The sequence below is a fragment of the Dendrobates tinctorius genome, unplaced genomic scaffold, assembly GCF_039654945.1.
Source record: "Dendrobates tinctorius isolate UK_male_01 unplaced genomic scaffold, ASM3965494v1 ptg000116l, whole genome shotgun sequence".
Lineage (NCBI taxonomy): Eukaryota > Metazoa > Chordata > Amphibia > Anura > Dendrobatidae > Dendrobates > Dendrobates tinctorius.
This window is the reverse complement of record NW_027361784.1, coordinates 10625548-10640001: the sequence shown is the minus strand read 5'-3', so window position 1 is coordinate 10640001 and position 14454 is coordinate 10625548. Positions and strand designations below refer to the sequence as shown.

At 43.8% G+C, this 14454-nt stretch overlaps 1 protein-coding gene across 1 annotated transcript in view; it reads right to left on the bottom strand.

Annotated features, from left to right (window-relative positions):
- The window catches only part of PKHD1L1 (PKHD1 like 1), a 216907-nt gene that overhangs the window by 126803 nt on the left and 75650 nt on the right, over positions 1 to 14454 (bottom strand). Inside the window, exons 26-29 of the mRNA XM_073590061.1 lie at positions 13634 to 13753; positions 12553 to 12714; positions 5981 to 6102; positions 5300 to 5625 (exon numbers count right to left, since the gene is read on the bottom strand). Of these exons, the coding sequence (XP_073446162.1) occupies positions 5300 to 5625; positions 5981 to 6102; positions 12553 to 12714; positions 13634 to 13753 (730 nt within the window). The remainder of the gene's footprint in view (positions 1 to 5299; positions 5626 to 5980; positions 6103 to 12552; positions 12715 to 13633; positions 13754 to 14454) is intronic.

Here is a 14454-nt window from a genome sequence, read left to right as displayed (position 1 = left end):
GCACAAATCTACAGATAGTGCATGATCCCAAACTTGCAGGCATTGAGATGCTATACTGGGGGTCGTGTCTCAGGTGACAGGAAGAGAGAGCTAGAGGCACACTCACTGATTAATCAAAACAAATGCGGCCATCGGGAGGGGGCGTGGCTAAGCCTGAGGCGCATGCCGATTGGCCTGGTAATGCTCAGGGTGCGCACTGATTGGCCAAGGGACACTGACTGGCCTGAGGCCGGTAATAGGGCGTGGCTACGTGGAGACCGGGAGAGAAGGCCCAAAGCCGGGGGCTCAATTAGCAGAAGGAACCAGATAAGCCGCGCCAACTTAGACTAATGTGCCGTCCGGCGAAGCACAAAGAAAAGTGCCCCTCCGAATGGCTGACACGGCGGGGGCGCCAGTAGTGACTGGACCTGGGGAACCAGGGAGAGACAGGTACAATGCCACGCTGCGGAGTGGTGGGCGTGATCCAGCCGAAGCTGCGCTGGGAGGCGTGTCCTGGACCTAGCCAGGATTATCTGACCCAGCGTCGCCTCTTCTCGGGCGGGAAAGAGCGCGAAAGACAAAGCCGCGGCCTGATAAGCTGACAAGCAGAGGAGGCGTGTGCGACCTGGAAACGGCCCAATTGTCGGCGCCGGGGGTGACGCGCAGATAGGAGGCGTGCCCTGCGGTGGAAAAAGGCGAGATAATAAGATGGCACGCCGAAGGGCGTGTCCGGCGTAGAGGATGGCTAGGGCAAACTAAAAACGCCAAGCGGGGGGGCGTGTCTGGTCAATAAAGGCGGCTGATAGGAGACATGTCGGGGAGGGGGGCGTGCTCCTGATGTAAAATGGCCGAAGGGAAGAAGAAAGCCTGCAAAATGCCGGGGTCACGTGCTATGAGAAAAAAGGCGCAAAACTGAACCTGTGGACCCGGGAGGAAAGAGGCCTATCTACAGTGGGGACCTAAACACCAGTAAACAGGGGAGCTGCTGCCAAGGGGAGCTGCTGCAGGGGGGGAGGGGCCCACTGGCTTACCACCTGCTTGAATCCGGCTCCTCTTGATAGATGATAGATGAGGATCGCATCAGGAGCCCTCGGAAGTGGAAATGAAGATCCTCCTTCCCGCACCGTCTCCGGACGGTGCAGAAGACAGCGTCAACCCCTTACCAGAAGGGGGAAGGCCACCACCGGTGACCACCATCTTCCTCTCAGCCCTCTCCGAGGAGAGGGGTGAGGAGGGGATAAGGCAAGGACTGGCCACCGAGAGTCACCCTGAAACACCCCAAAAGGGGGACAGAGGACAAAGTCCTGCCAGCGGGTCCGAGAGAGGGCGATGTGGGTGATACCACATTGCTCTCTCGGTCGCTTAAATGTGGGAAAACAGGCTGAGAAATCTCCATCCTGTTACCCGACGAGCTGTATCTGAAAAACAAAGGGAAAAAGATTAATAAATTCACACAGAAACCTGTGAAAGAAAAACGCTGCGGATCTGGGGTTAGATCCCAGGTCTGCCTCCTATAGACACTAAGCTTAAACTGAGGTACTTCCTGCCTGTCAGTGAGTGTATGCTACGAAGGAGGAGCCAGTTTTATGCTTTATTTGCATAGTGTCAGCCTCCTAGCAACAGCAGCATACACCAATGGTTACCTGTGTCCCCCAATGAAGTGATAGAAAAATATATATAGTGTCACCCCACAGACATAAATACGGGGAAAGGGAACCACAGAACAAGGTATGCATATAAAGTGACAATGCAACTAATTACATAAAAAAACAATTTAGGAAATGACAGGCTCACTTCCACCACATAGGAGAGAATATATAGTATCATTCATTATCTAAGGTCAGTGACCATTCAAGTTTTTGAGACCTAAGCAGTGGTGAAGCAAGTGATGTCATTATTGGTTCTTGCCCATATTCATGGCTGTTCGCATCGGCTTCCTCAGGGGGCCAAGATGGTTTTTAGCAAATATGTAATACAGGTTATGTCTGCTATGGTATGGATGTCATCTTGGCTCATCTTGACACTTGACTCACCTGTGACATTACAGCACTTTATTTGGCAATTCCTCACCAGGGTGCCAAGAAACCATTTCTTCATGAAGTACAGCCCCTGCTCTATCACTTACAGGACTTTTTGATATTGTTGTTTTCTATGTCCTTAAAGATAATTATTTTATTTTTAATAATAATTAATATTTACAAGGATGTTCAATGGGATCCAAGTTCTGCATCTATAGCAAACATTTATGTCAACTGCTGGGAGGAAAAGTTTATTTGATGTGGACAACATTTTTGCTTCATACATTAACTGAATTCATACATGAATTGAGGCTTGCAAGAGATGTCAAAAGCAATAATAAAGGATTTTGGGGATATCTCAAAAGTAAAAGAAAAGTCAAAGATGCTATAGGATTTTTATAGGATGAAAATGATGAAATAGTAAGACAGGATGTTGAGAAGGCCGAACTTTTAAATTCCTATTTTGCATGTTTTCTCTCAGAAAGGAAATGTAACATCAACTGTTCTTCACTATCCTATTAAGGGAATAGAAGAATCCAGGATATCTATAAACAGAAAGATAGTGCGGAAACACTTAGCTAACCTAAATGAATTCAAGTTTCCAGGTCCAGATGAATTACACCCCAGAGTACTGAAGGAGATAGCAGAAGAAATTTTTGAACCCCACTGCATAATCTTTGAAAATTCTTGGAGAACAGGAGAAGTCCCAGAAGACTGGAGATGAGCAAATGTTGTTCCTATCTTCAAAAAGGGGAAGAAGGTGGACCCAGGCAACTATAGGCCGGTGAGTCTGACTTCTATACCAGGAAAGATCTTTGAACAAATTATTAAACAACATGTATGTCAGTACCTGGATAAGAATGAAGTGATTAAACAGAGTCAGCATGGGTTTGTAACTAATAAGTCATGTCAGACTAACTTAATTTCCTTCTATGATGGAATCACTGATTGGGTGGATCAAGGAAATGCTGTAGATATAGTATATCTTGACTTCAGCAAAGCATTTGACAAAGTATCTCATACAATCCTTATTGAAAAAATGACTAAGTATGGCATGGACAAGGCAACTGTTAGGTGGATTCATAACTGGCTTAGTGATCAGACCCAAAGAGTGGTCATAAATGGCTGGACATCCAGTTGGAAGAATGTCTCAAGTGGGGTACCACAGGGCTCTGTCCTGGGCCCTGTATTGTTCAACATCTTTATCAACGATTTAGATGAAGGAATTGAGGGTAAACTGATTAAATTTGCTGATGACACAAAGCTAGGAGGGATAGCTAATACTAGAGAAGAGAGAGAGAGGATTCAAAAAGATATAAATAAACTGGAGCAGTGGGCAGCAACTAACAGAATGGTTTTTAACAGGGAAAAATGCAAAGTACTACATCTGGGCAATAAAAATGAAAAAAGCATGTACATAATGGGAGGAATAGGGCTAAGCAACAGCACATGTGAAAAAGACTTGGGTATACGAATAGATCACAGACTGAATATGAGTCAACAGTGTGATGCAGCAGCAAAAAAGGCAAATGCAATTCTAGGATGTATTAACAGAAGCATACAGTCTAGATCACGTGAAGTCATTATTTCCCTCTACTTCTCTTTGGTCAGACCTCGTCTGGAATATTGTGTCCAGTTTTGGGCACCACATTTTAAAAAAGACATCAACAAAATGGAGCAAGTTCAGAAAAGAGCGACCAGAATCGTGACCGGTCTGCAAACCCTGTCTTATGAGGAAAGGTTGCAGGATTTGGGAATGTTTAGTTTGCAAAAGAGAAGACTGAGAGGAGACTTAATAGCTGTCTACAAATATCTAAAGGGCTGTCACATTGTAGAAGGATCATCTTTATTCTCATTTGCACAAGGAAAGACTAGAAGCAATGGGAAGAAACTGAATGGGAGGAGACACAGATTCGATATTAGAAAAAACTTTTTGACAGTTAGAGTGATCAATGAGTGGAACAGGCTGCCACGAGAAGTGGTGAGTTCTCCTTCAATGGAAGTCTTCAAACAGAGGCTGGACAGACATCTGACTGGGATGATTTAGCGAATCCTGCTTTGAGCAGGGGGTTGGACCAGATGGCCCAGGAGGTCACTTCCAACTCTACGATTCTATTATTCTATGAACTGGAAATGACAATTTAGCCTCATTCATGTATAAATTCACACGTGAAAAAACGGTACAAGTGTACTGAGTGTCATCAGTGTTTTGGATCCCAGTGTCATCAGTGTTTTGGATCCCAGTGTCATCAGTGTTTTGGATCCCAGCGTCATCAGTGTTTTATTAGCATTTCATTAGTGTTTCAAAGCTTTTCGTTTTTGTACACTGATGACATCCGTGTGCTGTATGTGATTTTTTACGGACTGTAGCACAGTGGGGGGTGTTTTACTGGATGGGAGATACATTTCTCCCAGCAGGTTAATGTTTGGCCAGGTTTTTCCCTAAAGACAAGACCTGCGATGATGTCATGGTCACGTGATCAGCCCATGTGATGTTTACCTCACTTGTAGGAGGGGTTATGGGCTATGTAATGGAGGTTGGTGTTTGGCACATGGTGAGTGTGTGTCTGGAAGTTACAGGAACTTGGCTGGACTTACCCTGAACTTGTATACAGGATCCCCGTGCTGCAGGACTATAGCAGCAAGACTCTCAACACCCCTGGGAATGGCACCTGGCGGATGCCTTGGACCTGGCAGCCACTTAGTTAAGCCCATCCCGTGCAAGGGGTGAGTCTGGGACCAGTGGTTCTCCAAGCTGGAGTATATTTATGTTTTTCCTTACTTTCTGTTAATCTGCTGTTTGCAACGTGACATTAAACCACTGAAATTGGACTTTAAGCCTGTGTGTTGCCTCGTTACTGCAGCCCTGCCATTACCTACCAGAGCGAATTCCTACAGGACTCACAGACTTGTATCGGTACTTTTCATTTCTCTTATAAGCAATGCGTTTTGGGAGAACTTTGTACCCTTTATCAAGGTAAAACTTTAAAACAAACTTTTATCAAACTAAAAACAGTTAAGATTGTTATTTCTTTTTGACTTGATAAAGGGAACTTGGTTCCCTGAAACGATAATTGATTTTTATAAAATATCATTTTTTTAAGAAGTTTTTATTTGTGCTGTATCAACTACTTCATTGGAAATTTACTAACAGAACCAACTTTTCTGTATTGCTCTTGTGCACCCATCAACCCGGGGTTACCTACAATTATGAGATTGAGCTGATGAAATGTTTTTCTTGGCTTTCCAAACATGTTAATCATCTTGCAAAATTGACATCAAATAGCCAAAAACATAAATACCTGCTAATTGCAAATCCCCAGTTTTCGATGTGTACAAGGATGTTGTACTTCCCAGGAGGAAGTGCAGGGAGACGACATGTTATATTAGTCGGAGTCCACTCCAGAAGTTGGCACGTCTCATTCTTAATAAAAACAGCACTGACCGATGACTGATTTTGGAGGCCAAAGCCTAAAATGGTCAAGGTTGTATTCCCCAAGACACTACTGGTGTTTGGGTGAATATAAGTGATGGTTGGTGCCAAAACAGAAGTAAAATTGAAGGCATCTTGTAAGGTCCCAACAAGTCCATTGGTCAAAACAACAGCATCAGCATGTTCTTCTTGTCCCTGAAAAAATAACATTATTTATGTAATATGGACATTTTATAATTTGTAGTTTACCCCCAAGATGTATGCCCCCTTTGTTTTACCAAACACAACTTAGATTATGGGTTTATATTAATTATAAGGGATAATTTCATGTGGACAAACCCAATCTAATTGGAAAGACGGTGATGCAACCTTTGCAAGAAGAAGGAAGCCTAAATCTATCATTGTAAATTGTGATTTGACAAGGGGGGTCCACATAAAAAAAATGTAATGTAAAAATAAGCTAGAAACCAATTCAAAAAGAAAATAAAAACATCAACAGTAAATACAAACTACTAATATTGATAAAGCAAAGTCCGTAACGTTGACTTACTGCAGAGGTACGGCAAGTGATCACACTCAGATTGGCGAAGACCACAGCACATTCACTGCTACCAAGTTGTACTGCTGAGTCATTACTAAACCCAAAGCCATGAAGTGTTACCAGCGTGCCTCCTAGAAAGAAAGCAGATTTATAATGATAATGTAGAGGAACAGGGCTAATCAAAGTAAAAAGCAAATTGAAGTCTGTCATTGTTCAGGATAGTAGAGGAGGTTGCTTCTTTACCCTTGTAAGGCAGTGGCAGCACCGTGCGCAGTGAAGAGGCAGTGACCCACAAAGTTCAAACACAAACATCTCATTAATGTGTTTCCTCACAGCATTAAAGTCCAATTCACACAAGTGCAAATAATATTAGTGTTCACTTCACACCAGTCAATAGAACTTCATAGTACACGGCTTTGTATCACAGTCCCTAAACATGCCGGACTTCACCTTGTCCAGTTTCCATGGGCGACTGCACGCCGTGCCAATGTCTCTCACTTACAGCCTCCTTTAGTCTGCAGTCACGACACACGCTAGTCCACCTCTGACTAGTACCCGTGGGTATCCTGCAACGCTGTATCACAGTCTCTCCTCACAGCCAAACACAGACCTTGACATCCACCTGTCTGCAGCTGTGACGAATGCCAGTCCTCTTTCAGGCACAGGAACTGTCTACTTCCGGTTCACTTCCAGGCACAAGACATCCACATCCGATTCCAGTCACTGTGGACGGCAGCACCACTGTGTACTCTGTGGGTTGCCAGGCCTCACTCTGGCCCTGACACACCTGTGACTCCTCTGACTCACTGAGACCTCACTAACACTTTCCTGCAGGGTTTTTAACACAGAAAACCTGGGTCCAGACTGGAACAGACTGCAACACTATCATACTGCAATCTGTTTCAAACACAAAATCCAGAGCAGGTTTTCCGTACCTCTGTCTTGGACACTAACATGTCCAAGACTAACACTTACTTTTATTATCAGTCTGCATTCCAGTCACAGTAACGCCCGTGACTGCCATCCACACCTATGGTCTTCATACACCTCCGTGAATATCCTGGGGAGACAACACAGCGACCCTTACCTGTGACATTGGTCACTGCTTCACCATTGCAATTCCAGCTACACCTGTGACCGCAATGCACTCCCATAGCTTCAATACGCCTCCGTGCTTATCCTGGGGAGAACATACAGCGCTCCCTAGCTGTAACAGGGGTCACTGCCTCACACCCTCTTAATAATGAGAACTATATAGATTCAAACCACTCACTGGTAAGAGATCTTGTAACTGCATTATTTTTTCTAAACCACAGCAGACACATAATTATTAATATACAGACTGAGACCAACAGAACATTTCCTTCCTGTACATGTGTCTTTTTCATCTCTATTTGCTGTTCTGCCGCATCCAGCTTCACATAGCAGAATGAGTGGTCCTAGTCTTTTACTGCTAAAACTACATTTCTCTGCAGCACCCTACTTGCCTTCAGTGCTACAGACCCCACCCTCTACTGTGTGCTCCTGACTAGCTCCAACTTTTTGTGTATCATCATAGTAATCTGCAGAATTCATTTTATGCTTCTGTGCACTCTCTGCTCCTGTACATTACCCTATCTGATCAGTACAGATGTGTTTTTACATTATAGTTAATTGGTTTCTAGCAGAACTCAACTCTCCTGCATTACTCCACAATGCAGCTAGTAATAACGGAGCAGTTCAGAGCTAAGCTCTGTTTATTGCCTGTTTGTGAGAAACCAGTGATGTGAAACTAAAAATGCCACCGTCCATGTATTCTTATGTCATATCTTCTGCCGTAGGCATCAGCATTGGCAGTTTCATATCATTGATTGGTCAGCACCAAGCAACAAACACATCTCAGTTTGTCACTGCCTACTTATTACAATCTCCGTTGTGAAGTAGTGCAGAAGATTTGAGCCGTACTAGAAACCAGCTAACAATAACTAAAATCACAAAGGCAGCTACATTGATGTAGATTGTAGAAGATAAACATCGGTATGGCAGTGTTGTGTACAGGAGCAAAAAGTATAGAGGAGCATAAAGTGTATTCTAAAATGAATTCTATGGCCTGGAATGATATTGGATTGCCCACCAGAGCAGTGGGGTACTCGGTACCGGGCCGGTATCTCAGAGGGAAGTGTCACAGTAGCGGTGACCCGGTCCATGGCCCTGGGCATCCATGTAAAAGGGGTAAAGTGTGACTGATTAAAGTTTATAAGTGGATGATTCGTGACGCCACCTGTGGTTTCTGGTCAGTTTGACCAGCGCTGCAGGGTTGCTTCTCTGGGACAGATGGTGTGGTGCAGCAATGATGTTGAAGCTCCCCACAGGTGGAGCTGTAGTCCCAGGGCAGAGTAGATGAGGTTGGCAAGTGGGGAGATGGTGTAAAGAAGTAGCTGTAGCAGAGCCGGGTGTAAGGTGCAAGAATAAGTGGAGGACACAAGGGCATGTAGTTCCAAGGCTTTACTCACAGTCTGGTGCACACAGATGCCCGCTTCAGTGCCGTGTCCTCCAGGTCAGCGGCTCAGCCAACTCCCAGGCAAGGTAAAGTACACCTTTCCAGCACTCCTCCAACATGTGCCTTCTCTGAACGTCTCCACACTAGCGCCGAATCTGAAGTACTTGTAGTTGCGTATTAAACTAAAGTTCCTCCTTCTTGATGTTACTTAGAACTCTACTTGTATGGCAGACAGCTGTAGCCTGCTTCGGGGACTCCTTGCTATCATGTCCCGGCTCACCCACGTTGCTGTTGTGCCCTCAAGTCTTAGATGGGAATAAAGTCGTGACGACTTCTATTCCTCCGGTTTCTGCTGCAGGAACATCAGTATCCATACAACCTCGGGGACCGGACCCCGGCCATGCGCTCCAAACTTGAGGAAGGGCTCTGCTCTGACCCTAGTCCTTAGTTCTCTTCTTCGCCTTACGTTCCGTACTAAACTATCTTCCTTATGAAGAATCAGGCTTTCTATGGCTCTTTCCTGTGCCAGCAGCTCCAGGTCACAGGAGTCTGCTGCAGCACTTCCTTCACTCCATCCCTCTCAGGGGATCTCCTCTCACAGACTGACCTTTTCCTAATATTCTCCCGCTCTCTTGTGCAGTCTAAGCTCCACCCACCTCCCAGCACTCTTTGTGTTCCAAGCAGGGAGCCACCAAGGTTGCTCTGCTACACTACTGGTGTGCGTGTGGGATGTGAGTGTTGGAGTGTGGTCATGTGTCTCCACCTTACCTGGATAGTGGGGTACCACACCTCAGGAGGAGGTGCAGTACCTCTGTGACAACTGAACCCTCAGGGGCGCCACAATATTGTCACGACACAGCTGTGGGGTGACCCGGGACCAGGGGCTCCTTCCCTGTCCCTAACACTAGGGGGCACCCTAGCTCGCCCTACTCCCCGGGATACTTTAGATGGTGAAAATGCCAGAGCCTCTGCCATTTTCTTATCTCGTAAGTTAGCCCTCCACACCATAGCACACCAACCCAACAAAAAAGGCTACACAGACAATAACTGAAAACTCCAGGCATACAAAATATTCACTCACATTTAACAGAGGAATGCACTGGGGAGTGGAGGTAGGGGAATAAACTAAAACAGAGAACGATAAGGAATTACCACGCATACAAACTAAGCAACAGTCACTAATAACTCCTTCAACTCTCCTTCTCATATGAACTCTCCCACCCAGGGGTGGACATATCATTGGTGCAGCCTTTGCAGCTGCACAGGGGCCCAAGAGGTAAGGGGGCCGACTACTTCCTCCAAACTAGCAAAGAACTTCTGTCATAGAAGAACTGTTGGACTGCAAACGGCCCCTATAATGTTCTTGCACAGGGGTTCTTTTCTGTCTGTGTCCGCAACTGCTCCCACTGTAAGCCATGCAGCAAATGCTATCTCTGACAAGGATTAGTAACAGAGCCCATATTATAAAGAGGAAGGGATTAGCTAACCGAGCTCAACTGTTAATAAAGGGATTTCCAGCATGGCCGATTAACCCCTCTTCTGCCAGAAGGAATAAACACATTTAAAATGAAGGAGAATAGGTTCTTCTAAGCGCCGGAGTAGGAGCAATCAGATGCTGTGGTCGTCTGGCTCCACACTGTCACCCACAGATATCCTTTCATGGGTGATTTATGCAAAACGGGCAGATCTAAAAATGGTTATGCTTGCACAAAAGAATAATGTATGTGAACATTGTAATAACAATATATGTATGTATTTTCATCCATCTTGGATGTTTAATTTGGCTGCTAATGACATCATGGTTGATTGTCATATACTTTCCAGTTACTTTCTCCAACACACGGTGAGGTGTGGAGGAGCGGTTTTTCACATAATTTGATTGTGACTGCCCCCTTACTTGTGGTGTGGAACGGTAACGCCATTATATACAGCATTGTTTGCGGCTATGTCATTTAAATCCGCCTGAAATGCACAACTTCTTGTTCCTGGATCGCAAGTGCGTCATCTGTTGGCGTTTGAAACGCAGGTCTATCCTTTGCGCATGCACGATAACTCAGCATTCACGGGCGTCTGTGAGTTGAGTGGTCTCTCTTGGTAATTATTATGTGACTAAGGCTGTGTGCCCACGATGCGATTTTTAAGCGTTTTTGCCACGATTTTCAGCGCGAAAATGCTGCGAAAACGTTTAAAAAACTCGTACAGAACGCACCCCATGCATTCCTATGGCATTCCGCACATGCTGTGCTAATGCTGCGCTTTTTTCCGCAGCGGAATCGCATCGCAGAAAAAAATGCAGCATGCTCATTCTTTTTGCGGCATCGCAAAGAATTGCCGCGATTCCGCACCCATAGGAATGCATGAGAATCGCTTACTTCCCGCATGTGGCTATGCCCACCATGCGCAAAGTTAAGCGTCTCATGTGCGGTTGGTACCCACGGTGTGGAGGAGAGGAGACTGTCCTCCAGGCCCTGGGTACCATACCCCTGTAAAAAAAAAGAATAAAAAATAAAAAATCGGGGTATATTTACCTTCCGGCGTCCTGCGCAGCCTTCCCGGGCCTCAGCGTTCCCAGTAATGCCTTGCGGCAAGGCCCTGTAATGACGTAGTCTCGCGTTACTCTAGCGGTCTCGTGAGATCGCTATAGCAACGCGAGACCAACGTCATCACAGGTCTCGCAAGGCATCGCTGGGAACGGGAGCGTCGCTGAGGCTGCGCGGGACGTCGGAAGGTAAATATACCTCAATTTTTTTATTTTTTTATCATTTTTAACATTCTATCTTTTACTATTGATGCCGCATAGGCGGCCTCAATAGTAAAAATCCGGTCACACTTGTCAAACACTATGTTTGACGAGTGTGACCAACCTGTCAATCACTTTCCAAGCGATGCTTCAAATCGCTTGGAAAGTGCTTGAATTTCGCAAGCGAAAATCACGGCAAAATCGCGCGGAAAAAAACACGCGTTTTCTGGGAAGGAGTCCGGTTTTGAGAGTCCGGTTTAAAACGCTACGTGGCACATAGCCTTAATCTGTTCTCTTTCCCCTTTTTTTTCCTCCTATGCTTGGGATGGTATCTGAGATCTGTATGGCTTTCCCTGGGTATTTTACCACTATGTGAACTAGCATTGCTCTTTATACCTGTTCATCTGCACGAGGCACAAACCCTCTTTGAGGATGCATGCACTATTGATACAAATTAATTATTTATAGTGCAAGCTATTTGTTAGCTAGTTCTTATTTCTTTTTTCATATTCTTAAGAGGTAAGAAACATTTAATAAATCACATATAGAAACTTAATATACATTTATTGTTATTTATTATCCATTGGGAGAAAAAGAGCATTGCTGCAAATTTATGCTATTTGAATATATGTGATTGCTATATCATGTATACTTTGCATGTATATGTATGCTCACATCCACTTGCCCACATTGTTTTCATTGGTGTTTTTTAACTGTTTTTATTATGCACTTGGTTTTTTTGGCATTGTATGAACAATAAGTCTTTTTGCATATTGATATTCAGCTGTGAGTGCATTTCATCCTGTGCGTCTTTTTCTTGTTTCTTTCTTAACATTATAATCACACCACATTGTGATTTGGGGAATAACTCTTTAAATCAGATTAATTGGTGATGTGACAGCCAGATGCTGCTGCTCCCCTTTCCCTTCACAATGACATTTGCACACGCACATTAGATGCTTCTATGCAAAACATAGGGTCTGATTCTGTATTCTGATTTTGCGTATTGCTGCTAATATAAATTTGAATTTCCTGAAAGAACAGGATGCATTAGTCTCGAATAACCTCAATTGCACGATTTCTATTTTTTGCTTTATTACACATCGTGATATTCAAAATAATAAAAATGACACATTCCGTTAATACATTAGATAAAAGGTTTGCTTTTTTCTAAAAAAGATCACATTTTTGCTTTTAAGATTTTGTGCCAAATTTTTAAAGAGTATTTCCATTATAATTATATATTCTATTATAATTCATAGTTCTAACATGTAGTAGCATAACATACAGTTTCACATATAAATGCATAAAATAGAATATATCAGGACTTGTGTAAAGAGGATAAAGAATCTACTTAAATACCTGCAGAGCTTCCTGATGATGGACTGATTGAAGAGACAGTGATCTGACGAGTAAAAGTCAGATTTCTTCCTTGAGAATCTGCAAATCCAAGTTCTGCAATGTACACGGAGATCGGGAACGTTCCAGCACTTGCTTTCTGAACCTGACATCGTATCACAGTATCTACATGTAAAATACACCCAGAAAAAAAAGAACAAAATAAATTACACTCAATAAATAATATAGCTATGACCTGTGATAATATACATGTAATTATCATTAATAAGATGCCCACGTGGTGATCAGTTGATTGCCGTGGGTCAACTTTCTGAAAATATCAGTAATCAGCAGGGTCATTTACAAACAGTGGCCACTACAGGGGAAATGTAGTATTGCATGCCATCCATTTAAATAAATGTGTGACCAGGCAGAGTCCACCAAAGTTGGAGCTCCTTATATTTAGCAACTCTTCACTTTGACTAAAAGAGCCAGTTCTGAGTGAAGGTCCCATTCTTTAAAGTACATATTTCCCATATTCGGCTTTTCTTTTTAACTCCTATGAAAGCAAATGCATATGTGTGTCCACCTCTCCATTCCTACTCCACCGGAATATGGCGATTGGCTTATCCAGTTGTACTATTTCTTTTTGGTAACATCCATTTGGGGTAATATGACACAACTATAGGCTTGTCCTTTACATCATATCGACATCTCAAGATTCTGCAGGCACAGGTTGTGTAGTACCTTAGATGCCACCCGTCAGGTAGACACTGTCCCACCGTGCGAGTCCTCCTATCATTTCTACAGCAAAGTGATCATATTATATATATATATATATATATATATATAAACTTTAAGACAACCAAGTCAACCATAGTTTAAAGATAGGGCTCTTGAGTCGGGGTCCTAATGTATGATGTGTCCTATGTGTGGCTGTTTTTGTAAGTCCTTTAGAAGAGAATGAAAGGACCTGTGAATGTGCGTGGCCACCTCTTCATTCCTTCTCAATCGGGATGTTCCAGTCTGCAACAGCTCTACCAGGTGGGACTATAATAAGTTGACGTCATATCCTGTCTAATATAAGAATACTCTTTTAACTTACCAGTGAGGTCAAGAATGGTGCAAGTGATATTTCCGGCGGCCACATAGGTTGTGTCATTGGCAGTACTGCTAGAAAATCCAGTCCCATTTATTATCAAGAACTCATCTTCTCCATTGACATCTAAAAAGAAATAGTTATTACCATACTGCCCATTGTAGTCGTAATGAACTCCTCTGCAAAGAAGAACTTCGCCTTTGGGCAGGAGATCACCATCAGTCCATCGTTGGACTGTTTCTACATCAAACATCAAGTATCTGGACAAATATTCCACCTTTTCTTGCACTAATTTTGAGTTACATACTTTTCTTGTCATCCACTAGAAATAGATTGTGGGAGCTCAAGTGAGAATGACACAATCAAAGCCATACACATTACATTTATATTGACCGGCATCACGAAACAATCACTGACCTCAGGTAGACCAGTCAAAGAAAACACTGCGGCAGCCGGCAAAGGCGCTCAATCAGTGAAATCCTAGGTGCAATGCTCCCTGGGAAATACGAATATGCAAACAAAGTCCGTGGAGCCTCATTTAAAAGTCTCAAACACGGGACTAGCCAGATCTTCCTCCAGAGAAGGACCCAGCCAAGGAGTGGCTCCTTTCGGAAACCACCATTACCACCATATTAAGTGGCCCTTTAAGTCAATATCCAGCTCTTTACGAGTTTACAGATATGACAAGGGAAATACCAAGGCCAGGTATCCATCCACAGACATACCTGGCCTTGGTATTTCCCTTGTCATATCTGTAAACTCGTAAAGAGCTGGATATTGACTTAAAGGGCCACTTAATATGGTGGTAATGGTGGTTTCCGAAAGGA